The sequence below is a fragment of the Nasonia vitripennis genome, chromosome 2, assembly GCF_009193385.2.
Source record: "Nasonia vitripennis strain AsymCx chromosome 2, Nvit_psr_1.1, whole genome shotgun sequence".
Lineage (NCBI taxonomy): Eukaryota > Metazoa > Arthropoda > Insecta > Hymenoptera > Pteromalidae > Nasonia > Nasonia vitripennis.
This window is the reverse complement of record NC_045758.1, coordinates 32,342,804-32,370,319: the sequence shown is the minus strand read 5'-3', so window position 1 is coordinate 32,370,319 and position 27,516 is coordinate 32,342,804. Positions and strand designations below refer to the sequence as shown.

The following is a 27,516-nucleotide window of genomic DNA, read 5'->3' as shown; positions in this document are numbered from 1 at the left end:
ACATGAGCGACGGAACGACTTGTAACAATTTTCCCAATCCCTACCCGCACAATGTTGATCACATTATGCACTCGACATGAGCGATTTCCGCATATCCACTCGACTCTCCATATTCGACGATCGATTCGAATGGAAAATCCTCTCTCGCATACATCGCGCTTATCCATTGAAAAAGTATATCTTCGCCTCTGTGTCTTGAATGTATAACGACGACGCCCGTGGCTGTAGCGTCTGCTACGCGTACGCTCTCTTTCTCTAATGGATCGTGATGCGCGACGCTGAAAAATACAAGGGGACGCGAAAGAGCCACTAAAACATTTACTCCTCTCGCGATCGGACGAGATGTATGCGTCTCTCGTCGCTCTGCTGCTGCTGTCATGAAATCGTAAAGTTTTCTGCTTATATTGTTGCCCCCGAGTGCGTGAGCGCAGTGGCAGCGAGCTTTTTTACGACGTTATTTATGATTCTTCGATAGAGAGAGATAGCTGCGTGAAGCTTTTTTTTCGATGGAATATTCATGTTTCCGTTCTGTTTTCGCTTGAGCGAAGTTTGAAAAAAAGCTCCGAAATCGCGCGCAAAGCTTTTACAAATCATTAAAATCGCCGGAAAAATAAAAAAGAGCGGCGTATATAAACCAGAGATTTCAAAAGCGCAGCGAACGTTCGATGTATCGCGACGTATAAATCAAACAAGAAACGCTGCGGCTGTACGCATTATGGAAACGACAGGAGCGAGCAAACGATTTCGTTGACAGAGGCGCCAGTTGGGATTGTCGTGCGCGTCAAATTATTCCGGCACTGCAGTATTCCTTCCATCGCACGCTCCACTCGTTATACTCCCCCATTCGAACCTCTGTTGTGTTTCGGAAAAAATCGCTCGCGGGTAATTGCCGACTTTTTCCCCGCTCGTATAGCTCTACTACCCCGAAACAAAAAAAAAAAGGAGAAAAAAATCGTCGGTGCTATTTACGGTGAATTAAAGCGCGCGCTATTTCAAAAGTTCGAAGCTCCGCGCCAGAACTTTCGAGCTGGCTGCTGCGGCAGCCTCGGTGGAAAAAGAAAAAAATAGAGAGAGCTAGAGATGGTATACGCGTTTTCATCATCGCTTGCGCTCGCGCGCGTACTTTTTCGCCCAAGATCCAACTTTTCGCATATAGCGCTGCACCGCCCCGGGCCCGACGAAGATGATGATGCGCGGGGCAATGGAATTTAAAATCTAATTTCGCATAAGTTCCAAGAGTGAGTGAGAGAGAGAGAGAGAGAGAGAGAGAGAGAGAGAGAGAGAGAGAGAGAGAGAGAGAGAGAGAGAGAGAGCTGAGAGGACACGTATAGCCCGTAGCCGTAATTTCACGCGATGCCGCAATTGCGCTCGGTTACAATGACCCGCTATATCTACTTTCTTATACACGTAAGCGCGGTATACTTATACATACATACGTTCGCGCTCTCGTCGTCGCGCACCCGAAGTAGCTTCGCCCCTTTTTGTTTTCACTCGTCGGCGCGTCTTTCATTACCCGCGCCATCTTTCTCCACTTCCTCTTCCCGTCTCGTTTTCTTCTTTTCGTCGCGCGCGCGCAGCTTTTTCCGCCGCTGTATAGAGTATAAGAGCGCAGCCTCTCGCTGCTCTGCTCTTTTTGCTACGGGAAATCCTCTTTCAGCCGAGAGCTCTCGACGCGAGGCGACATCGAAATTGCATTCCGAGACATAATTTTTACACTCGCAGCCGCTGCCGCACTTTCGAGCGGCCTTGCGTAATGAAATCCGCGTCTGTTAATGAACCTTTAACGAATTTAGCGCGGAAGAATTTATCGAAATAATCGTCGGTAAGCACAGAGCCTTATTACACTTTCATGGGGAACCGAGAGGTACCGATCGCTCGCGCGTCCACTCGGCGTAATTGCATCGGATATTCTCTCTTTTCTTAGGCGCAAGCTCTCGCATTTACATGTCTTAATTTAAACGAGAAAAAAGAAAACAACGGAATACGCCAAGCGGATCGACCGAATCGCGCACGACGCGGGCGGTGCGAGGTGTAACGTAAAAGCTTTGTTCTCGAGGGCGACGAGTGGAAGGAAAAAACGAGCGGCATAATGAGAAGGCCACCAGCTGCTTGATGCCCAGAGCTCTTCTGGGGGAGGGAAACAAAAGTTTTTGGATTTTTTCACTTGCGGCCGATGTATTATTCAGAAAGACCAGACGCCTCGAGTCGCGGTTTTGTTTGACATGCGCATCGTCGTTGGGCTCTTGATTATGTTTCCAGGCGTGCAGTTCGTTACGAATTTGCTAGAGGGTTGATGCGGCAAGTTTTTTTAAATGAGATGTGCGTTTCTTTTTCTCGATTTCGGAAAATTGCCGGTGCTTTGGCTTTACGAGCGAAAAGTTTAGAGTGGAATTCTCATGAATATTTTTGAAATAAAGAAGATACGCATAAGCGATGACGTATACAATAGTAGCGCAGTCTTTTTTTCTGGCAAAGTTGCTCGAATTACGGGAATATGATCTTATTGTCTGATTTAATTTTCTCAAATTGGCAGCGTACTTCCAAAGTAGAGGATTGTTCCGGGGCGAAAAAACTTTCGAAATAGAAGCCGACTTTATTTTCGTTGCATACATATGTGTATATAAGAGCTAGCGCAGGACCAAGCGTAAAAAAGTTTCCTCCATAAAATTTGGTTAGGAAAATACAATCAGCGAAGTTGGCCCAACCCGCGAAAAATAGCAAAAGACACGTACCTAAATCAGTGTAAAATAGTGTCGAAATAGATCCGAATTTTTCGAAATTAAATTCACTCCCGCGCAGGAGCAACGAAAAGAAAAGCTCATAAAGTCGCTTCCATAACAGAGATAGAGGCGCAGCTGCGGCGAGCGAGAGATGCTTTTAAGAAGCCGTGCGAGTTAAACGAAGAGCGGCCGCCGGGAGGATGCAAATAGAAATGTAAACAACTTAAATGGAATACAAACACAATTAGCCCCGAAGTGGCAAGTGGTTACTCTTCAGGGGCCCGCAGAAGTGGATCTTACGCATTCCGTGTGCGCAAACGAGAGGGATAGACAGACAATGCGCTCGTCTACCGCAATTTAGCTTCCTTGTGAATCTTAACGCCTGTAAAGTCTGCTGCTGTGCTCTGTTTTCGCCATGGAAAAACTGGCTTTTGGATCGCGCGTACGCTACTGTTTATTATTTACCTACAAAAAACCTTGATTAAACATCACCCACGCATCGCCCATACGCGAGGTTAATTACATCCCCCGCAGTACGTGATGGACGTTCGCACACGCGTGCATGCAAAGCTGCACTGTTGACTCTCGGAGATTCGATCTTCGAGCATAATAACACGCGGTCGAGATCGACGATGAAATACTGCGGCACAAAAAAAAAAAAAATAGTAGAGGCGACGAAAGCACTTCTGGAGACGAACTATTTACGAGCGCGCGCTAATTACACCTGCAGTTTCTGACGTTAACAACTGTTGGCTCGTAGCAACTTGCCCTCGCGCGGCATTGTCGACGAGTTTTCAGTGTACAGTGTATATCGTCGAGTGGTGGGGGTAGTAGTCGAGAGTTTTCTTTTTCCGACACGTCCATTCAAGTAAAGCGTAAAACGACGCGTGGCCGGAGAATCGCATTAGAAGCGGTGTCGGCTGCAGACTTTTTAGAATTTTTAATAAACGCGTGGAATGAACCGTCGTAATGGACTGACATTTGGGCTTAGGCTCGCGCGAGAACGGTAGCCTTTTAATATCTTGATCCTTCCGCTGTATAAAGCGATTCTATAGCAAAGGAGGGTACCTCGAGTCGTAAAAGAACACGAGCTTCGTAATTACGAGCCGGTATTGGAATTAAGCGTCGGCCTTTACATCCCTGCGAGATCATCATTTATTGCCTGTATTGTAAAAATCAGGACACTACGCATTCATGGAATGTTTATAGAAGGTTCACCCGCGCAATTCACCCGAGGATGCGACGATAAATCCTACACAATGTTGCCTTCTTGCAAAGTCAATTTCAGATTATTGGATATACCCTTAAGACCCGCAGTAGCCGTTGCTGTATCGGACTGGGGCATCGGAGGAGGAAACTTTTGCTGCAGCGCACAGCACAGCTCACAAAGAAGCTGAAAGCGGCAAAAAGTGCTCCCGGTATATAAACTCGAAGGAAAAGGCTCAAAGATTCTCCGCTTTCCTTTCAGGCTGTAATCAATTATCGACGGATTAAACCCATATCCCCTCACGCACGGCCTCGCTGTATACAGGCTGAAGCTGCTTTTAAATTCGTACGCTGGGCTATTTCGAAGCGACTCCCATAAATCACGCGCAAATATTAGCATCTCGTCACAGCAGCGGCAGTGGAATATCTCTCCATCTCAGACGCGAAGCTACAGTACATCACGAAATTCTCTATTCCAGGAAACGAATGAAATCCAAAGATACAGGCTCCTCGAGTTTACTTTGCCGCTCTACCTTTCTCTCTCTCGGCTTCGTGTACCACGAGGCATTTTAATAATCCTTCTCCAGCAGGCGCATCTCTCCCGTTTTCCATTAGTACACATCTCAGGCTACTATACTCCATCTCCCCGGGTCGGCGTGTCAGAGGCGCGCAATATTTATGTCACTTAGTATATATAGTATATCAGGTGAAAATCGAACTAGGGCGAAAGTGAAAAAAAGAGGGCGGATAATCGAGTCGAGGTCGGTGATAGTGTGGCTAGTAGTGACGCTAATGAATCCCGGTGCTAGCTGACAGAGAGGAGGAATTTTATCAGGGCTATGTGGCCCGGGAAATTCGAGAGCCTTCTATCGCGTTTTATCGAAATTGAGTAGAACGTCCCGGCGCTGCGGGTTTCGGATAACTGCGTCACCTCCGCGAGCGATATGCCGAGACATATGTCGGGGGATTATGAATTTTAGCGGAGCTTAGGATGACCGCGCGGACGATGTTTTATATCAAGAGCTCGGCTTTTCGAGATCGTAATTAGTGCGATATCGGGGGCTTTTGGAACTTTGTTGAGGAATTGCCTGTTTTTAATTAAAAAGTAGAGTATTTGTTTATGTCCTGCTTTTGTGTCAAAAAGCGGTAATCTGCAGGGACCGAAAGAAACTAAAAAATGTTCCGCGCACAACACACCGCAAAACACTTCCAAAAAACATCCCAACTTTGTTAATCAAACGGCCCTGGACCGCGCGACGTGCGAAAAAAAATTGCACTCCATCAATCATAAGCCCCGCGTATGGAGAAAACACCTCGCTCGCGCCTCTCTGTGTGTATATAAATCAACACAGCAATAAGCAATCGGAAAATTTACGATCCGGGCGAGCTTTTACGGGCTTCCTCCCCGCTCTCCCGTAAATTTAATCCACTTTTAGTACCGGGCACCACAGCGCGCGCGACCAGTTCTCCATAAACTCTTCGCGCAAATCCCGCAACGGAATGCCTGAGTAATAATCGCGAGCTTTTTAAGCGCCGAGAAAGTGAGAGGGAGAGATGAAAATCGGTTTGGGCTTTACGAGAGAGAGAGAGAGAGAGAGAGAGACAGGGTCCTATCGCGAAATCAAGGCCCTCGAATGAAAACAAGCTTCTACGAGGGCGCGCAGTAAACTAGCGCCTTTAACGGCCACCGCCGCGTAGCCTTCTCTCTCTAAGGACGACGAAGCCGGGCTTTTGCTGAAAAGGACGATCGTAAGCAAGGGTGTTATCGGCTTCGCCGACTAGACGCTTTCATTGCTACCGGCGACGATTCGCTTTTCCAGAGCGATTAATGATTAATTAGAGATTTCCCGACGACGACTACGGAGCGAATAAAAGAAAATTACATCTTACACTCTCCCAATAAGCCTGAATCATCCAATCACACATTTCACTGACTAGCCTCCCGAAATCCCTCTCTCAATTCATTCCGCTCCTCTCTCCCCCGCCATCTTCTCCATCTCCGTCAAACGACACGTGCAATCCTCTATCTCTCCTCCGTCCCTGTAAGCAGGCCAGTGCCATTAAGGCGAAAGTTATGCCGAGTTTGGTTGCCTCGCGGTATCTCCCCTGGTCAAATCCTGGCGAACTTCGCCAACTCAATCCCCCGCGCACAGCGGCTCGTTTCTGCGATTTCTCTGCATATCGTGTGTACGCGTGGACGTGGGTGTAAGGGGTCAGTTTTGACCCTCTGTCGCGCGCGCGCGCACGACGAGAATCTAATGCTCGTCGTTGCCATATTCCGATCCCTATGCGGAGGGGTAGGCTAACGAGGTATGGGCTTTTTCGGGATGGATTCCGTCGGCGAATTGGAAATTGATTGTTTTGGAGGATACACGTCAAGGGACGGGATGATGGGATTTTGGGATATGGCTTTTTAAAAATAATCAAACCGCGCGTGAGTGTAAGCAAAGCGATTTTGAAGAAAAGGAACTTTTTTCGTGACTAATCTGTGCCTCGATACATTATACAGAAAATATCGCAATTTCAGGGGAGGAGTAGCTCCTTCGATTCCCGCGATCGTTACCGGCGAAGAAAGCAGCGTTGAATGTAAGTATACGATCGTCGCTTGAAGAATCGCAGCGAGAGGAATAAAGGAAGTTAATAATACGTAACCCTCTACGAGCATAAAGTGCAGTGTGTGTGTGTACGGATAAGACGTGCTATATGTATATATAGAAGGAGGACACACGGCAAGTGCGCATTATACGGTAAGCTGGATTTAAAATTCAAGGACATACTTCGCGCAGTGGAGAGAGAGAGAGAGAGAGAGAGAGAGAGAGAGAGAGAGAGAGAGAGAGAGAGAGAGAGAGAGAGAGAGAGAGAGCATCGACGTTAGCAATGCCTCGCGCGCGGAGTTTCGTATATTTCTTTTGCATTACGTAAACTTTCGCTCGAAGGAGGATCAGGAAGACGCGAGACACACTATATACCATGAGATTTCCCTCGGAGATATAGGAAAGACGAGCCGCTGGAATAAATATATATCCTTTAATGGAAGTTCGGATTTTTATCGGGCATTTTTCATGCGAACAATGGAATAACAATGCGCGCGCATAATGTTGACCCAGCGCGATTTGCGTCGGCGTAGCGGAGAGAGATAAGGTGTATTGCGTTTTGGGCTTATGTACCGCGGAGAACCGAGGCAGAGGGAGATGTACGCGGTTCCTTCATTTGCATTATTAGCCGATGGTGCGGAATATCGATCAAAGCTGTCGCGGCGGCTGCTGTTGCTGCAGCTTCTATTGTGCGTATCTTCCCTGCTCAAAGGTCTCTGCGTATAGGCTGTTCCGCGTAAATTATCGCCTCTGTTCGTATAAACGATGACTCCTGATTATACGCGCAGAGGCTCTACTTCATTGACTGATGATGCTGCGCATTTCGCGGGAAATTCGAATATGCACGCGTGTCGCGTCTTATACATAGATAGGAAGATTGCTTTATATGTATTATATGTATATGTATATACGATGTACTCACATTGCGCTGCGCGTATCAGGAATATCGCGATTGCTCGGCAGGCCATCCGAAGCTTCCTGATTGAACTTGTTCCTCGCGTATGGATCCTCGCCAGCTCGGAGTCCGCCTCTCGAGATGTATCTGTCGTTGAAACAATTTTTCTCTGCGTTATTACACAACCGATTGAAAGCGGCAAATCGAAGCGTATATATAAATACAGCTTTCGAATCCAGTTGCACAAAGAAGACAAGTTTTAATCGAATACACAACGCGATATACACTCACCCCTGCTCGTCGAAGTAATTCCAGGTGACTCTAGGATCGGCCGTGGGGGCAGGTAGAAGTTCCGATGACATGACAACTGGTGTGCCGTCCGGGTCCGCGTAGCCGCCGGGACTTCCGGCGGAGAGTCCCAGCGGAGCCGGCGGCTCCTTCAGTCGCAGCGCTCTGTTCTCGTTCTGAAACAGAGAGAAGAAGAAATAAACACGATGGTTAGAGAGAAGCCAGCTGAAAGAAAAAGCTGTGCTACGAGCAGCGCCGCCGCAAGTGGGATAATAGGCACTTCAATTAGCGGACGCGAATCTTTATTTTATAGAGGGACTTTTTTCTAATCGAGTTGGATATAGAGGACCGCGTTAACGCGAGCGGTCAAGATTTTACGGTCGGTGATTTTCTTTTGTGGCTTTAGGCATTGAGCAACTATTCGAATTATAAAAATTTCAAGCCGCATATTCGATTAAAAAATCCCTGCTAACATCATTCCAGCCGCGCAAATATTTGATATTAAAAACCAACTAGCATTTTATCCGAGCGCGCGCAGTGCGGCATTACTCGTTTTCCATTACAAACAAAATGCGAATCCATCCGCGGCAAATTCAATATCCCCATCTATTTTCCCTCTGGCGCGCGGGCAAACCAGCAGCTGTGTGTATTCTCTCTTTCTCTACCGCTGCTGCTATACTGCACTCGGCAAAAAGATTCTCCAATGCTAAATATCGCGCAAAAAAGCTGCAGCAGCAGGAGCCCCGGTAATGATGAGATACGAACGGCTGCGAGCTTCTCGATTGAATTTAAATCACATTCTCTCGGGTGTACGCTTTCTCTCGCTTCTTTTCTCCGGCGCGTGCGGGCGAAATGCAATTTTATTATATATCAGTGACTGTAACGGGCTGCCGCTGCGAAGTACCAGCTGAGAGCCAACAACTGTCAACCCTCGTCGTTGACAATTTACACGTTCGTGTGTAGTGGTGCAGCGATAGGTGTACGATGCGAACTGCGCTGATTGCGGAAGTCGCTGCTTCTTCCCTTCGTTGCGCAGTCTCGAGCTGTATCTCGGTGCGATGCCACCAGGGGATGGAAGTACAGAGCTTTGAAGTTATAGGAGGTGGGAAAAAGAAGCTTCCTTGCCAGCGCGAGATGATGATACCGGGACAATGGCGCTCGCTCTCTGTGGGGCGCAAGGATGCTTTTTTCGACGAGGCTGATTGGAAAATATCGGCTCTAAGGGCTGCTCTGATGTACGAGGTAGGGTTTATTTCCCTTTGTATTATACCATTTTTGAAATATTACTATAGCGAATCGAGAACGATCAGTCTTTTGTAAAAATAAAATCATCCGTGCATAACATCGAAATCTCGCCCAATTCCAAACGCGCAGCCTCTCGCACTTCACTTCAGCCGGCGGCTGCAAACTTCAAAAACAGGAGGAAAAAAGAGCCAACCAATCGCGCAGGTTATAACACATGCACACACTCGGCGACCTGTAACTTTTGTTGCCGCATGACTTGCCCAGCGGAACGCATCATTACGGTAACGCGCTCTCATCTGGAAAATCGAACGCGCGCGGCCTAAAGATGAAAAAGCGCGCGGAAATGAAGAAAAAATTTTAATTCAGCAGCGTATAAGCGGTGGGAAGGAAGCGCGGACGAGTGAACAATCGGGAGCTGTTGAGATGTGTATTATAAGGTACGCTCTTTTTACCGATAGAGAGTATGGAGTCGTCGTTCCGTAACAAAGGATGAGGACGACGATGATGCTAAGGTTCGCCGCGGAATAATTGCGGAGTAAACTTCGTAACTGGATTCGAATTGCAGAGGATTTTTCATACAAAAACAGCGCGCCGGAATAATTTCAATGAAAATAGAAAATACATTTCCATTCGAAATCCCCCACCGCGGCGAAACGAGAATTTCCATACCGCGCAATTTACACGCGCTAAAACAATTCCCCCGCGTGTTCGCGGCAGAGTCGAAAGTCGAGCTTCTGTGTACGCGGGCAGGTGTTCGACCAGCGCAATTTTTTTTTTTTTATCGATCACCGTTTTATTTACTCGATCATTCTCTCTCTAACGATTTTCGCGAATATGAAGGCTTCGAGGGATTGCATGTACGCGTAAGCCACAATGGGGCTCTCCGCGAAAAACATCGATTACGAGCCGCCGCTCGTTGGTTATAATCGCGTTAAACTACTTCATATACACGGCACGCGCGGCTCTCTGGGTATTATTACGCCGGCGAGCGTTTGTCGGCTGCGGTTAAATATACTTTATAGGCTGACGGGGGATCAGTGCGCGCGAGGGATATGGTTTGATTCGTTCTCGTTAGTTTCCGTTATGTATATACCCGAGGCTGAAATTAATTTGAAATGTACATAGCCCCGGGATTAATTTCGCGCCGAGGTCTTCTTATATATTATCGAGTTCGCTTTTTCAACGTGATATTATTAGCTGGTGAGAGAAAAATACCACTCGCGAGGATAACGAGCTTGAGAAGCGCGAAATTCGACGACGACGAGACGCGTCTCTGCGGGTAAAAAGTCAAATAAGAAGTGATAAATCGTATTTTGAAAATAACCGCGCTCGAGGCCGTAAGTCGCGACGTCTTTTGGTAGCGTGAGCCTCGCAGTGAACTCGATCTCGGGGATTTTCCTTGAGGTTTTCGGCTGTTTTTCCATTTCCATTCGGCGCGAGAGACGAGTCGGAAGATACCTATAGGTCTTCACTGTGCGTGAAAAATATCTGAAAAAATCGCGCTCGTTCGAATAACGTAAATATTGACAGGATTCGGCGCACGAGCTGTAGGGTAAATAAATTTCCAATTCTGGAGCTCGCCCCAGTTGGAAAAGGCGTAGTAGGTATATACGAGGAAAAAAGAAACCCTCCTTACAAATCGCCACGTCCCACGAGCTTAGAATATAAAACCTCGCTCAGACGCGCACCCACATACACACGCAGGCTTGGTCGAAAACGGAGGGGATCAGAGCTGGAAGCGCAGCTTCAGCGGAACGCGCGCTCAAAGTTTTCCTTAAGACGGAAAAATGGACAGAGCGCGGGCTCCTGAGTTATGAGCGGATTTGCATGGGAGAGCCGGCTGCGGTCAGTCGAGCCATTAAATCCGCAATATGTCGTGGTGGATTTTACGCCGAGAAGGTATTTTGCTTTTTTAATAAAGTTTCTATATACACCGTATCTATAAAAAAAAAAGAAGTAAAATCACCGCCTTCAAGAGCAGCAGCAACATTTTTCAATCCTCCACTCGCCGATAACCAGCGCAAAAAACGCGAAAATTTTTAATCAATCCAGCCCTACAGCAAAAAGGAAGATAAAAGAAAATACATCCCGCACACGCGCCTCAGCGTCGGCTCATCGTCGCTTGCGCTCGCGCTACTTGGAAGGCAAATTAATTCGAGCGGCACGGCAATCTCGTTAGCCTGCGGCACGAGTCATTCTTGCGCGGCTATAAGCGATTCTTGCGGTCTCTCACTCTCTCTCCCCGGCGCTCAGGATCGTCCGGCGGCGGTTACTGCCGATTGCAGGCCGCTTCTTGCGATATTATGGCCCCTGCGGTTCTCGATAATTTTCTCGTGGCCGGCCCTCCCCTGCTCCAACGGATTCTTGCTCGACTGGACGCTATAGCTGTTTGCCCCGCGCTTGACCGTTGGCTGGTATCGAGAGCCGCTGCTGTGTGTGTGTGTGTGTGTGTGTGTATGGGAGGGCGTGCTATGAAAATTCTATCGTCGGCGGAGGGTTTAATGAGAATCCGTCGAGGTATTTTCGAGCTGGCGCTTTTGGAATTATACTGCTTCGAAAGACGGCGGATGAACGAGATGTGTTATTTTTAACGATTTAATCTCGCTTCGATGTATCGTCGATTTTAAATTAAACGCTCCGTGCGTATCTCGACATTGACGGTCGTTCATTTCCGCAAACATAATTAAAACATTCGCGGAATAACGTCGTTCGCTCGAGAGCTCCGAGGAAATCGAGTGAAAAATTAAATTTACTTCTCTCGTGTTATTTGTTTAAAAACCCGTAGGATAATTCGCGCTCGATTAACGCGGAGCTCGAGCCTAAGTAGAAAATGCCGGATGCGATCAGACAACCCCAAGAGACACACAGCAGCGCAATATCATCCGTCCCCCCTCGACTAATATAATACAGCGGCGGCGGCAGCAACGTGCCATTCTTTAATTTCATCACGAACTGCACTCGAGCATCGCCCTTGAGAAAGCTCGCGCGGCGCAAAAAGCTCCGGAAGGAAAAGAAGCTTCTCTCTCTCCACTGCCTTTCTCGCCGAGAAAGAAATCGAGCAAGAAAAGCAGTGAGAGAGAGAGAGAGAGAGAGAGAGAGAGAGAGAGAGAGAGAGAGAGAGAGAGAGAGAGAACAGTCAGCACTACGTACGCTCGTCGGTATAAACGTTCCCGCGGGTTCCATCGACCTCTGGTGCGGCGCTCGCTCGATTCTTATATTAATGATCATAAGCGTCGCGCCTCGACGACACCCGAGTCGATAATTAATTAGCCCGGGGCCTGTGCTAATTCTCTCTCTCTCTCTCTCCTATAATATCTTCCTTTTTACTCTGGCAGCTCCGCTCGATCTTTCCCTCGATCGACGCGTCAAAAGGCCGTATGGGCTGTGTGACCGATGGGAAGAAAGCATGAGCCAGTGGCTGCAGCAAAAAAGAGGGTATCGCAGCGCATTGTTCCTCGCGGTATTGATTGAGCGCGTCGCGGGGCTGATTTGCTTTATGGGACGTACGGCGCGGTTTTTCTCGCGCGAGAGATACGTCTGACGCTGTTTATTATCTTCGGGCTTGTCGGCTGCCGAGGCTTTGTTCGATGGGTGATTTAATTGCGCGCGATACGCACCGCGCTTGGCGCTGTTTCGCCGATGATTATTGCGAATTTACGAGGATATCCGCGAGCGGCGGCAGAGAGAAGGAAAATATTTAATAATCCAGAGTAGCCCCTCTTGTGTGTGTGTGTGTATACAGATAGCTTTGTACCGTCTCTATCTCACTCGCTCTTTGATGAAATTCCTATGAATAATCGAAAAAACGAGGATGCATCGCGTGTACACTCTCTTTGAAAAAGGAAACGAGATGCACGCGTGGATCTTCGGCTAAAGTATTGCCGACAGGAATTTCCGATATCCACAGGAGAGAGAAAGCAAAATGCGCCAAGAAAGGCAGGCTCTCACTCGCTCCATCATTTAATCTTTCATCAATCCCCTTAATTAAGCGCTAACAAAGACGCGGGCGGGTTTCCTTCGATCCGCGAGAATTTAAGGGCCCCTGGAGAAAGGAGGAGCAGCGCCCGCGGGGTAAACTCCCCGACGAGCTGAGGTGAGCTCGGTTCGCGATAATTAATGCATTAGGTACGCCGGCGGGAGACACGCGACAGCTACTGCTGGGATGATTTCTTCTCTCCCGGAATTTCTCTTGCAAATTTATACGATCGAGCGGGAGAGTCGAGAGTACATGTCACTTTAATTGAAAGTAAAGCTCGACGACGACGACTATATAGTGCCGATGCTTCAGAGCAATCAGCGGCCTACTTCGATTGACCGGTGAAGCGCACAGAAAGCCCGGAGAGAGAACAAAGGATTAGACGGCTTGTAAACAGGCGAGGGATGTGCTCTCTCTCTCTCTCTCTCTCTCTCTCTCTCTCTCTCTCCACGCGGTCAATCAAGCCTCGAGTTCTTAACCTTCTGTGAAAAGAAGCTCGTCTGAGCAAAGCCTGACTTTTTCCACTGACCGAGCGCCGCTAATTGCCGAAGAAAAATTGAATTTCAAGCCTCGTGAAAAATGGGAGAGCTCTGTGCCGCAGTAGAGGAAAAGGAAAAATTAGCATTGTAATTCATGGAAATTGGCTCGAGTATCCGCCTACTCTCTCTCTGATTTTCAAATGAAGCCTTCTTATCGACTTTGGGTGACTGCGATTGACGAAGAGATTCGAGGAATTTTATCGAGGGAGACGCAGGCTTCGACCAGCTCGTAAATTGACTCGTTCGAATAAAACCGCGTGTAATAAGCACAACAATGTATACGATGTACGTAAACTTGGTTAGGGGGGAAAAATTACGATCGAGTCGTAACGTCGTGGATTTTATTGAATCTCGGACCTTTGCACGTCACCGAAAGTCAATGTGCGGACTACGGTCACTGTGTGGAATATAATATCGAGGCGGGGACGCTGACAAGCATTGAAAAATGTTTCGACGAGTTTTGCGGAACGAGTTTACGGCCGCGGAATGGAATAAAACGCGGACGCGTCAATTGCGCGCCGAAAGTTCGAGGAACTCTCTCTGATTTTCGAGTTCTTAACTTTTAAACATCGCCGACCAAACGATCGTATTTTACTCGGTTATTCCTCGCGCACAGCGTTTTATATCTATACCAGAGCTTGATTTCTATATTCGTTATAGCTGCGCGGACATTTACGACGACTCGCAAATTAAACGCGTCGCTCTCGAAGTTTGACCGTTTGTGCTTCGATTCAATGAAGAAACTCAGCAGTAGCGGCGACATCAGCGTCGAACGAAGAAACTGATAAAACAGACATTTCAATAAGACACTTTATCTACAAGGCTCTAAACCGCGTGACGAGTACAGCTGGAAGTAAAATGCTTTACGACTGAGAGGAGATACCCCCGAATCTACTTATACCAACTCTCTTCTCCGCAGTAAAATTCACGAGCGCGCTCACCTAAGATTAAGCGCGTATATATATATATATATATATATATATATATATATATATATATATATATATATATATATATATATATATATGAAACGCCCCCGCGAAAAATCACGCGAGAAAACCCATAATCTCCGTCGCAGCGATCCTCCGAGACTGTTCCCTCTCTCGTCGTAAAATCAATAGCATAACTCGGCGCGCGAGAGAATATTCTGCGAGGACCAGGGATTTAGCAGCCGGCGTCGAGTGGCCGGCGAAAACACTCGCGGAGGCAGCAGCAGCAGCAGCAGCAGCATTGTTCTATCTCTCTAGCCTCCTGGTGCTTATATGTATACGTATATGCATAAGAGAGACAGAGAATCCAGCAGTTTGGTGTACGCTTCGAGGGCTGATTTGCAAGCGCGACGCGGTGAGTATTGTTCCTGCCGGACGGCTGTGCGCAGCTGAGGATTCACGGACTTGTGTATAGTTGATGGAGTTTGGGAAGGATGTATATTTTTTTTTGCCGCATCGAGAGATGTGTGCGCTTTTTCGCGATCGAGGAGAGAGTGCGGCGGTTATTAGAGTTTTATTCCTGTACCGTTGGTTTTTTATCCAGAGGTAAAGAGGATTTTCGTTTGGTTAACTGTGCAAACTCTTTCGCGAGATCTTCGGCGAATTGTTAATAGACGGGAACTTTTAAAAAGTTCACTGCGTAAATATCAAGCATAATTAAAAAATAATAGCGCTGCCGTCCAGCTGCCGAGCTCTTCGGCTGAGTGAATATAGCAAAAATGACTGCCAAAGTTTTTAGAACCACGAAGAGAGGAAGAGCTGAACATTATGAAGCTACGAGGGCTCTCCGCGTGGAAACAATCGACCTCGAAACTTTTTTTTACGACCTAATCGTAAAGACCCTTTAATTGACCCAATTTTCAAGCTCGCCAGCCCTTTCCGCGCCCCGACCTTTTTTCCTCCGCGTCGCTCGCTTTATGTTTCATTCATGATTGTTCTTTTTTTTGCGACTCGAACACATAATTACCCGTTTGAATATTCATAGAGGGCCACGCGTGCATTAGAATTTCCAAAATCAGGATACACTCAAGAGAACGTACTTGTCAAAGCCCGTCGGGATAATTAAATGCCAGCTGATGCTCTCAAGCTTCTTAAGTCTTTCTCTGCGTTTGAGAAGCGCGCGCGGCAAGAAAAGTCACGGCGTCTGGCCTTTGCGGCTCAGCAAGAATCGAGTGTACACACAGGACACGAGAGAGAGAGAGAGAGAGAGAGAGAGAGAGAGAGAGAGAGTTCTGTGCCCCGAGCCTTTTTCCAACCTTATACCGCTTTGTGATTCTACGCGCTGGGGACAAAGAGAGTCAGTGTGTCGCTACACCGGCTGCTGCTGGGAAATGTATCTACTCGGCTTTGTCTCCGTGTAATTCTTATTAGAGTTTCTCCTATACGCCCCGATGGCGAAACTTTTGCGAGATGCAGAGATTTTTAAATTTAATAAAAGCCAGCGGGTCGTTCGAATTTGATATTGCATCCTCTTTACGTATTCCGACGGTGAAATTGGAGCCACGAATGTATACAAGCTTCTCTGTGCTTTTTTAGGGCATCGCGTCGCTTTTGTTAGAGTAGTCCCTTTTTTTCATGTCTTGCACGTGTGCAATTAGTCGAGCGCGCAAGTGGTCCGGTTCAGCGGCCAAAAACTCTGAGTGCACAACAACGGTGTCGGCTTTGTTTTTCCTTTTTGTCAATGCTATATTGGGAAGCCATTCGAATTCAATTCCAGTCTCACTCTGTACTGTACATTATACAATGACGAGGATAACAGGATTTAAAAAACGCGCGCATTTTCCAATCAATCCGCGACAATCTCAACCACGCAAAGAGAGTACATCCATCGGAAATTAAAAATCGACACTCACAGCGATGTTTTCCCGCTCGACTTTACATCCCATCGCCTAGACAATGGAATTTTTTTCCTAAGCAGCTATACTCTCACACCTATACATAATCGAGCCGCTTCCTCCTCGTCAGCGGTTTTTTATTATTTCTTTCCGTCTCACTAGTGAAAGAGAGCGATTGCCGCGTCGCATCGTTTCTTTTTTTCACTCCCCGCCTCTCTCTCTCTCTCTCTCTCCTTCCGCAACACGGGCGTTTTTTCCTTCACGTCGTAGCATGACAGATCGCGTCCGGTATTTTTCCGGGGGATTGCCGGCGCCGCCGCAGCGACTTCCCTTTCACGTGCGCGCTCGTCAGGAAATTCTGCGTCGTTTTATCGCTTTCTTATTTTGCACGTCGTTATATTGGGAGGCACTATAGCTGCATCCTTTGACGAATGGGATTACTTCCGATGCGCTATTTGGATAATTTTTTTTTTCTCCGAGCCGCGGATGACACGCTCGCGAAATTCACCTTTTCATTTAACCGGATGATAAATAGTGCGTGAATCCGCGGCAGCGAGATGTTTTTAATCATACGGAGAGGGTATCGAGTACACGTTCGTCGGACACAGGTAGCGAGTCGCCGAACTCGGGGGATTCGAATTAATACGAAATCCCAAGCCCGCTTCGTCGAATAGAAATTGGAAAAGCGATTTCTCCCCCTTCCGTATTCAGAAGAGCTGTGCACGAACATGCATCAGCTGCACACAACTACTGCTGTGCAAGAGCCGCCATTGAGCGAAGCTCGAGAGAGCTTTTCCCTGTCCTTGATGCGGACTTAACATGGATTTACCGTCGCTGACCTCTCTTCGAATGCACTTTTTAGGGCCGTACGGCTACTCGAAACTTACTGACAAACGACTGGAGAGCTTCCAGGTCTACGCGAACAGGCGGCGCGTCTTCGCCAACTTTCGCTCGGCTGGAATTTAATCCCTTTCTCTCTCTGCCTCGGAAGTCTCCCTCGCGACTTCCTTTGTGATTCTTTTCCGAAGCAGCGAGGCTGTACACCGCTTCGGCGTTTAGATATCTGGGTCGACTTTGCGAGACGCCGCGCAAAGTCAAAACTAATTAAACAGTCTCCGAGAGGATTAAGTTTTCAGGACGATCTTTGGGGCGGGTATACGGCTCAACTGTCGCTATAGAGGCGCTGCGAGCTGAAATGTTGTCGTCTGCTGTATAAGCGCGTGTACATCGACTGCGGAAGATTGGATGCCTCCGGACAGTTTACGATGCAGAATACACACGTAGAGAGAGAGAGAGAGAAAAGGTCGTATCAGCATTCTCCTGCGTTATCTCTCGTCTTCGTCCTCTCAACCGAATTGAAGCTCGCAGGCTTGATATGAGTCTGCTGCGACGTCATGCGCTAGCTCGGCTCTCTTGGAAAAACGTCTCTTTTCCAATATATACTCTTCTCCAGCTCTCTACTCCAACAGTGAAGATGCACGAGCCTTCGACGATTTGTCAGGCATCGAATTTCAAAACTTCCACCCCGGAGACACTCTATGCACACCTATGGGATACGCCTGAGCATGCACACGCTCCCCCTTTGCGCACTGCATGTATAAACATTTTTTACGCACCACGCTACGTTGACGAGACGTTTTATCGCGAGTTGATATAGGACGTGCGTGTAGCGCGCAAACGAATTCCCTGCGTTCTAGTATATAGCGTAAAATTTAAGGTATACCGGAGGAGTGTGATTTTTATTGAGCTTTGGAGTATGGACACTCGATATAATGCGATGCGCGACATTTATATGATTTTTATGCGATATTTAACGACGCGCGCTATATGTACGTATAAAAGGCTACTTGAAACAACAACAGCGTTTCAGCTCTCATTCGGAACATGATAATCCAGAAAATCCCGTCCAGCTGCGCTCGCTCGCTCGTAAACCGAAGGATGCAAGGTCCTCATTGTTTCGCCATCCGCGGCGATAACGCGCGCGCATGAAATTAAATTTCTTTTACGATCACTCTCGAGAGAATCGAATCCGCCGGCAAATATACGAGATTTTGATACTGTTTTAATAAATACGATACAAGCGACGTTTATTTTACGAGACAGTAATATAATAATGATAACGATAAAGAGGCGAGACGAGGAAGTGAATTATCGAGGTGAAAAACGCGACGGCGCGCGAGAGCTTTTGGTTTATTAATCCGCGGGTTACTCGTGATCGATTAATCACCTTCCGAAGCATATTTCTTTTACGATCGCTTAAGTCGAACGCTGCTGAATGAGAAATCAATACAGGTGTACTGTATATAGGTACACACAGCAGCGCGTCAGAAGCTTTAAAATTAAAGCCTCCCTGCACATCGGCCGTATTAAATTCGCACTTACTGGCTAAATAATTCATTGACTACTGCACTTAAAACGCGACGGGCGAAATTTATGTAAACGGTCGAATTATTCGTACGATTCTCGAGAAAGCTCTGTGGAAATGTGTTCCATGCAGATGCGCGAGAGTATATTATATAGTTTAAAAGTAAACACCTCGACTGTACGCGGTAAATTGAAAAATATTTTTAAAAAAATTTTAAAGCTGCACCGATGCTAATTCATCAAACGATACGCGCGCGCGCGCGGAAATCATCCTGATGAAGCAAAGGCCAGAGCGGAAAGCTCGCGAAAGCTCTTACTGCGCAGCGCTCGGCCGCCTAAGTGCATCCGCAAAATGGATTGATTTTGATGGATGAAGATTGGACGGCGGGGGGTAGAGATGCGTGTATAGGGGAGCTTATACTCTACGTGCTCTGGCTTTTATATCGACTGCGCTGCTACTAGCTTACACCGTTCGACCCTTAAATTAGTAAGACGCTTTAGGATCGGGAATTAGCTGAACGGTGATGGGATTGCTTTTGTCACTTTGACGTAACGTTGCTATGTCGCTCCGCAACGATAGGTTTCTCTTTTATTTTTTTCTTCACTTACGTAAGTCTCGTTTCGCGTTGCTTACAAGGGTCTTTGAGAGGGATTCGTATAATCGAGTTTACGGCTTCGTTATACGTTACCTGGAACAGGGACAAAAGAATTGTTCTAGGTTACGTCGTGACTTTGCAAGCTTTGACTTCTTCGACGAGTGTTCTCGTTGTGCTCCAAAGAAAACAAGAGTAGTACCGTTGATAGCGTTCAATCGATATCTTTAATTGGTTCGCAATCGATATTACTCGGTATTTTAAAATCAATACTATACATTTTAATCCTGCACTATACTGCAGTGGATTAATCTCGAATAATTAGTTGATTTCTCCAATTACGGATGTACGTGCAAACACACTGGACCCTCATTAGTATTGATGACCGATGCCCTGATCTACATAAATACACACTGATGTATACATTTATATTGAAGTACCCCGGTTACACAGCGTGTATACATTTTACACGCATGACTGTACTCAAACCAATGATTATCAACGGTAAAAATAGAGGTCATCCGGAAACCGTGCAACGGGTCAAAACGGCCCGATCCTCTTATATTTTTATGAACAATCAGAGGATTCTCCAATCAAGCAATCTTCATTCAGCCGAGCACACACCTCTACCGAAGACGCGATTGTTCGCGTATACAGTGAGAGAGAGAGAGAGAGAGAGAGAGAGCCTCGCTCTTGTTCCCAGGTGCCATCTCGACACACGAAAGCATACGCACAGTGCGAGAGAGAGAAGTGCAATGGGGGTGAGTGCAAACAGTATATATACACAACGGCGCGCGGTGGCTGCGTCGGCATACGACTTGAGGAGCTTACCGCTCTCGCGCATATCGGATCGACAGTTTGCGTTGCAGCCTCGGCACATACTCGCGACAGTGTGTGTATATATATATATAGACTGCCTGCTTTTGCAAGATATTACCGCGAGAGTGTGTTTAAGGCAATAATTAGGCCGGGGCTCGATACCCTCTCCCTCTACTGCAGATTATTATCCGCTAGAATGAGCGATGAGTCGGGTGTTTATTTTGCCGAGTAAATACAGGGGAGCGTCTGACATTTCACGATATTGAAATCGCGACGACGAGAGAGGAGAGGATTAGTCTTTGCTTGATCAAACATTTCGAGCGATGAAACGCAACGTTACAGATCCACCTTTGCCCAGAAGCGTCAGCTGATTGCACAATGAGAGGAAGAGCTACTGCGCTGCGCAGCATACCGCGAATTTGCATTAATTCCCAAGCCCGCGTGCACTGATGAATTCTCACAAGGCTATATAGTATATGCAGCCTCTAACGCAATCGCGAACGAAGTTCGATTATTGTATAAACAGCCTCTGGTGGTTAAACCGCGCGCGGCGATTAACCGAGATTGCCGCGGCGTTTTCGCTTGGAATATATAACTCATATACATCGCACGAGGCTCTGTAATTGGCAGTAAGCGACGCCGGAATGGGCGCAGGTTATTTATGATGCTGATGTAAGGTGCTCTCTCTCTCTCTCACTCTCTCTCTCTCTCTCTCTCTCTCTCTCTCTCTCTCTCTCTCTCTCTCTCTCTGGTGATGCGGGCACTACGTAGTCTGATGGAACATAGGGGCGCCGAGTTGGAGGAGATGCTGCGCTTCAGCTTGCCGCACTGATAAACAATAAAGATTTTTTAGACGCATCGAAAGCTTGCCATTCGAAAGTTTGAAAACTTGCAAATTCCGAACGGAGAAAACAATGGCGCGCAAGTTGGAGGAAGCGCAGCGATATCTCTCGGTTTCTCGCGAAGAACAACAACGAAGCGAACGCTTCGTCGGAAATAACAGTCGTTCGCGCTGGGTATACAGATGCACACCCTCAGTAGGGTTCAATCGCGCATCAAAGATGCACGAAGTACATTGGCGGCGTTGGAATTCGGAAACAGAGGGAAGACCTCTCTCCTATGGGCTTCTACTGCGCTGCACGGCTCGCTCGGGGGCAGACAATTTCGGCCAATTGTCGGGCTTGTTCGGCCGTCTGGAGGGGACGACGACGCCGATTGCCGATTAGGAGTGCGCTGGGGGGCCGCAATTGAATACCTGCTCCAACGGCTGCTGCCGCCGCTCTCTCTCTCTCTCTCTCTCTCTCTCTCTCAGAAATGTGTGTTTGGAGGGTAAGAGAGAGAGAGAGAGAGAGAGAGAGAGAGAGAGAGAGAGAGAGAGAGAGAGAGAAAGAGAAGCGAGGCCATTGTCGCCCGTACTCGCTCCGAGAATATATAGTAGTGTATAATGCGGCAGCGCGCGCTAATCGATCGGCGATCGTATTATACGAATATAGGGGAAGGAAGTTGCGGGATTGGTTTTGTTTCGCCGGCTTGTACCTTTGAATCTAAACGCTTATCGAATTTCCAGCGTATAGCCACTTATCAAAAATCGCCGAACTTGTGCGCGCGCGCGGATCGTTCGCCGAACTTGGAAACTCCGGCTCTCTGTATTATAATGAGATATCAAATTATGTAAATCCGGCGAGTCGGGACGAGGATCGCTTAGCTCGAGATTTCCTCTCCGCATTCAAATTTTCGCTAATTGTCCAGAGCGGTGCGCTCTTAATTTATCAAATCCAAAGAGAGATGACACAAACACACACACACACACCGCCTAATTATAATTGTTGCGCTGCTGGGCGAATAAATTTGCCGGGGCAGCGAGCGCGTTTAATTAAAACGCAACGTTTAAATTAACAGGACAGCGTTTATCAAAGACGCGGTAACGGAAAAATAATTAGCTTTCTCTGCTGCTGCTGCAGAGCTGAAGCTTTATTTAATTAGCGCTGTCGTCTCTGTATCGTTTCCGGAGCAGTTGAAAAAAAGACGGTGGTACACCGGTGGGAGAAGAAGAAGAAGAAGAAGAAGAAGAAGAAGAACAAGAAGAAGAAGAAGAAGATTGGTATAAGCGGGTAATGAAAGAGAAAGAGACGACGAGCGGGCGAAATATGCGAGAGAGAGGGAGAGACAAACCGAACGGTCTCTCTCGCGATGGAAAAAAAAGGAGAAATATGACTCTGGGGCGCGAGAGATTTAGGAACACGGAAAGTTATGAAGTCACTCGGAGAGAGAGAGAGAGAGAGAGAGAGAGAGAGAGAGAGAGAGAGAGAGAGAGAGAGAGAGAGAGAGAGAGAGTGAAAATATATATGTATAGAAAAAGAGAGCTGAGACGCGAGCGTGTATAAAGAGAGGATGGAGCTGTTGATCGTCGGGGCACACTGGGACGCTCCGAAAGTTGATATCAAGTTGGGCAGAGAGGGGAAAAGACGGCAGGCTGCGCACGCGAGTAGTTAATGAGACACGTAACTTGGAAATTCGCAACTTTACATCTGATGCAAACTTATACACCTCGCTGCCAGTGCCAACTAGCAAGAAAATGAAAGTCTAGCAATTAGCCGCGCTCTTCTCTCCCTCTATACCTCCCGAAGACTCTCTCCGCATCCTTCCCCTGGTAAAAATGTTAACGGTTAATAAGCTAATTTGTGGTTAACGATTTAACTAAATAAGCGTTTAACCGTTATAAATGCATAGATATGCATATATTTGTCAAATGACTGTTACAATCCAAAAATTGTAAAAAAATACGTTACAATCGTAAAAAATCCAAATAGTTGTATACGTTTTAATGCCAAAAAAGGGAAAAACAATTTTTAACTTAATAATAATACTGATGTGGTATTATAGATACGCATCACTAAAATATTAGCAATATTTTAATTAATTTTTTTACATTCAAATTTGATAAAACTGGCCAATTAAACTTAACTTTTTAACGAATTTCAACCGTTAATTTTCTACCAGGGTCGCGCGCAAAGCATCATTTTTGGATGTGACGCGCTGTGCATTTACGCTATTCAAATTTCGTCGGGTATTCTCGCCCAAGGAAGATATTTCGAGCAATTATCGAAAAAAATATACGATTACACGGTCGATATAATCCAGCGGAGGAGCACTTTGCCTGCGAGAGCTGATTGCGCGAGAGGGAAACTCGCCGGGAAACCCGAAACTCCATTGCGCGGTGAAACCGTAGCGGGACACAATCCACCTCTCAAGTTCCCTCTCGCTCTTCTTGAGCAAACTTTGTCTTTTTTCCCCTCCTCGAGCAGCACTCGGCGCGTTAGACAGTCGCTTAGAGGCAAACTCAGCGCGGCGACGAGTGAAGGGTTGAGAGGAGAGACGCCAGGAAAAAGGTGCCGGATGACCAGAGGCTGAAGCAGCGAGAGATCTGTTGAGGAATAGAAGTACCTGATTGAGAGTAATGGGATGCGGTGGACAGCGCCGTCGGCGATTCGTTTATAATTTTCGTAAAATTCTATTGCAAGAACACAATTTATAGATTCACACGCGAACGACTCGTCAATTTCCTCTTCCGCAGAATGAGGCAAACGACTCAGCAGAAAAAGGCTCGCATAATACAGCTGCGCGACGAACGTGCCGAAAATCCGAAGCGCCAATAGAATTCCTCGAGCGACGGCTCGCGGTTATCGGGGACATGTTCGACGTCGAGGGTCATTTCCGTCAAGCTCTCGCGACTACGCCATTAAGTACGCGCGCCGGAATATTTGATGGCTCTCGTATTAGGGCTTATGGGCCAAAAGGAACACGACGGCGGGGGATCATTTTTAAGCTTATCTCGCTTCGGGGTCCTGTACATTGAATTCGACGGTACGTTTATGCGCAACCCCTCGTACATAATATATGATACACGTTACGGAGGGGAGTCGAGCTGACAAACTTGTAAATTTAATTAACACGTCAAAGTATCACGTTTCATCATTGGCGAGCCGTTGAACAATATCCTCGTCACTTGCCCAACGCGCGCAGCAGCTGCCTTTACATCAATATTTAGCCTCACCCCATCTACATCAAAGTCTGGCATAAATTATGCCTCTGATTAAAACTGTCAATCCCGTGACGAGACAGCACTCGCGCGCAGCGTCTCCTTTGTACGCGTCAGCAAAAACTAGAGGGACAGGGGGGGGGGTTCTACGACCGATCGTAAGTTGACAGAGGGAGAGAGCAGACTATACGCGCGTCGGGAAATATTCCATGCATTGTTGAAGTGACGAGGTTGGCAAGAAGATGCGGCCATGAATATCGCTTACGTCACGTTTCTTCCTCCGCCCGACGTCTTATTTGCCCTCGAGTGAATTTGTCGTCTGCTAGGATGGATGTGGCACGCTTGCGCCATCTGGACACGTTCCCAACCTCGTTATGTCACCACACACACAAGGATCGCTTCGACAGACTCTTTGCCAGAGTAGATTTTGGAAAATTCCTTCTTCAATTGGTCGGACCTGTGTCTCGACGGCGAACTTCCTAACAGGCAATTACAAGACGCGCAATTCGCCTGGCTAATACCGCAAAACAAACAGTCAAGCCCCCCGAAGAGTAAATTTAATTTGATTAGACTTTTCAACTCTCGGCCCCTATACTACACTTCGGCTGTGGAACTTTCCCGTGGCCCCCTCCTCACACAAGTTTCGCGCGCTGCTGTTCATTCGTTGCAAGGTTAGGAATTGCCAACTTGCTCTGAGTACACTTTCGCCCTTGTGAATGAAGAAATTATTAAATTTAATTCGCGCCGACGCGCTGACGCGGAAACTTTGCGACTCTCGTTGCGTCTAAATTTCAGCTCCCTAATCCCTTTCTTCGAGACTTCTTCCATCTGCTCTCTGCGGATGCTTGGAATTCAGAGGGAGAATTAAAAGTTAAAGGAACAGTCATTTGGCTCGCAGTGGACGATGATACTTTTTAAAAAATTAGTATCGAGCTTGAGTCTTTCTCTGTGCAAAGGAGCTCAGCAGAAAGGAGCGGAGGAAAATGCGAAAAAAGGTGCGGCGGCTGTTACAAAAGATGCCTTTTGTAATTTCCTCGGGGAAGATAAATTCGATTCCCCGAGAGCTGGGAGCTTCTGCGCGCACGTGGCTCTCTTTCTGTGCTGCTATACCACTGCGCTAGCTGTGTCTGTATACGCCGCAGCTATTTTCATCCGACGAGGAAAAAAAAAGATTTTTGATTACGACACGGTACGCACCCTTTTTATTAAAAACCTCGTCTCCGCACTGAGCCGTACACGGTTGTGTAAGGATTCGAGCGCACGAGCCACTTGTATAAGAAAGCGTACTTTATTCTCTCTTCCAAAGTCTCGCGCGACGGGTCTCCTACTCCCCTTAAGGCTCCTTCTTTCGTTTCGCAAATTTTCTATAGAGGCGCGCAAGCTTTCCCTATAAATTTTGACCATCGCTATTCCGGGCTGCATATTTCAAAATTCGCATTTCTCCCTTTCGTATTCAAGTCACAATCACGGAATTTTGCATTTCAACATCCGGGATCTGTATACACATCCGCGGACCCCAAGATTTCTTCAGGGAATAGCCCTCGCCCAGCCAAAGTTTCTCTCAGCTCTTCCGCTGAAAATTCAGTCGGCGGACATAACTCATATTACACACCCACAGGCAAACGTTAATAATAATTCGCGGGTAAAACATTACCCGGTACACGCTTTGCATTTCCCTTCCTTCGGCGAAAATTCAGATCCGATTTCCGTCGGCGTTCATTCGTTCGCCGAGCAGTGGGCGGAGAGAGCGCAAAAAAATAATTGAATCTTTGGGTCGTCGGACCGACGTGTATAAATTCGTCGGCGCGCGCGAACGATTTGCTTGCGAGGGTTTTTTTTTCGTCGCGCAGGGGGAAGCGGAGAATCAGATCACGAGTCGGCCGTTTTCAATCGCTTTTCACAGACCGCGATGGATCTTCCGGTGTATGCATATAGCTTTAAGCGCGAGGAGGGAGTCGAATCGATTTCGACTACTGCGGCGGCTTGTTTGCGATAAACTTTTGATTGAATGTTTTGCCAGTGAGATATCTGATGGCTGCGGCGCTTTTTGGCCGCTTCCTTTACATACTGCGCTTTTCTTGGGTTTCCCTGCGGGACGTAAAATATCGAGTTACAGAAAAAAATTGCCGCGTACTAAACCCGATGGTAAAAAAAAATTGTATATTGCGTTCGCGTTGAGTATAAATATTTAACTCGTAATCCGGACTGATCCAATCATAATAATAATCCAGGCTCCGTATATAAACAAGTATCACGATGCCCGGGTTACAGCCCTGCGCCGATGGTCCGAGGAAGGGATCTTAAGCCGGGGGTTGAGTATTATAGCCAACGTGACTAATAATATTGATGTTTACCCTCCAGGCAACGCTTTGCCATCAGTGTAGATTCAATGTGCCAGGGAAGCAAGTAGGTGTGACGTTCAATTAAACAAATTATACCGCTGTGTATCTAAAACTCGCATATATGTAGAGTAGAATAAATTCAAACGCAGAAACTATACAGGAGGATCAGGAGGACGAAAATTGCAGTCTGACTGAAATTGGATCTCATCCTTTTGTCATCCCAACGAATAATTAACCCGCGAGATTAAGGCTCGTCCGCGGAGAGAACCGGCTTATGAAATTTCGATAATGCCGCCGAGGACGACGACGACTACTACCATCGCTTCGCAATTCGATTCTCCAACTCTGCGCGAGTCTCGACTTGCGGCAGAAAAAACTTTCGGATAATACCTAGTCAGCTGGAAATCGCACACTCGATCAATTTGCGCCGCGATGAAGCAGGTCGTAATGCATAATGCTTCTTCGCTGTTGCGTAAATAACTCGACGACGACAGTGGCGGCGAAGATAAAAAAAAACGAGAAATTCTCTCGAAACTTTTTCAACGAAAAATTCCTTCCGGCAGCAGCTCGCAAAGTTCGCGATGGAAATATTGTTAAGAGAAGCGCTATAGCTGCAACAGAATTTTTCAAATTCTCCCGCCGCAGCTGCTTTAACTTTTTGCCGGAATTCAGCTCTTCCCCCCCCCTCTCTCTCTCTCTCTCTCGAAAAATAACACTCCGACTAACTAACCCTTCGAGCAAAAAACAGCCGCTGCATTAATTCCCCGAGAGCTAACGTTCCAATTAATCGGCCCTGAATTTCTCTGCCGAAGAACGCGGATAAAAATTTCAGCAGCAGAAAAATCACGCGCTCCGAAAAAGAAGAATAAGGAACAAAACGAGAGCCCGTGTTCGCGAATTCCACTGCGTCGAGGGTGCGCAGGCTCATCCCGACTTTATACCCCCTTCCCCCTCCCGAACGCAACCTTAAACCGGAAGTTAAATTTGCAATAAATTCGCGTTAGCGTCGTCCAAATTAACCGAGTTGTATAGTAGGGGGAGCTGGCGACTAAATAATCCTAAGCTTTGTTTA

The 27,516-nt window shown here is 47.1% G+C and overlaps 1 protein-coding gene across 2 annotated transcripts in view; it reads right to left on the bottom strand.

Moving 5' to 3' along the window:
- LOC100120429 (polypeptide N-acetylgalactosaminyltransferase 2) overlaps positions 1-27,516 on the bottom strand; it is a 130,284-nt gene that overhangs the window by 17,479 nt on the left and 85,289 nt on the right. For both annotated transcript variants that reach the window (XM_003425911.5, XM_031924425.1), the window contains exons 2-3: positions 7,707-7,879; positions 7,443-7,562 (exon numbers count right to left, since the gene is read on the bottom strand). In XM_003425911.5, the coding sequence (XP_003425959.1) occupies positions 7,443-7,562; positions 7,707-7,879 (293 nt within the window). The remainder of the gene's footprint in view (positions 1-7,442; positions 7,563-7,706; positions 7,880-27,516) is intronic.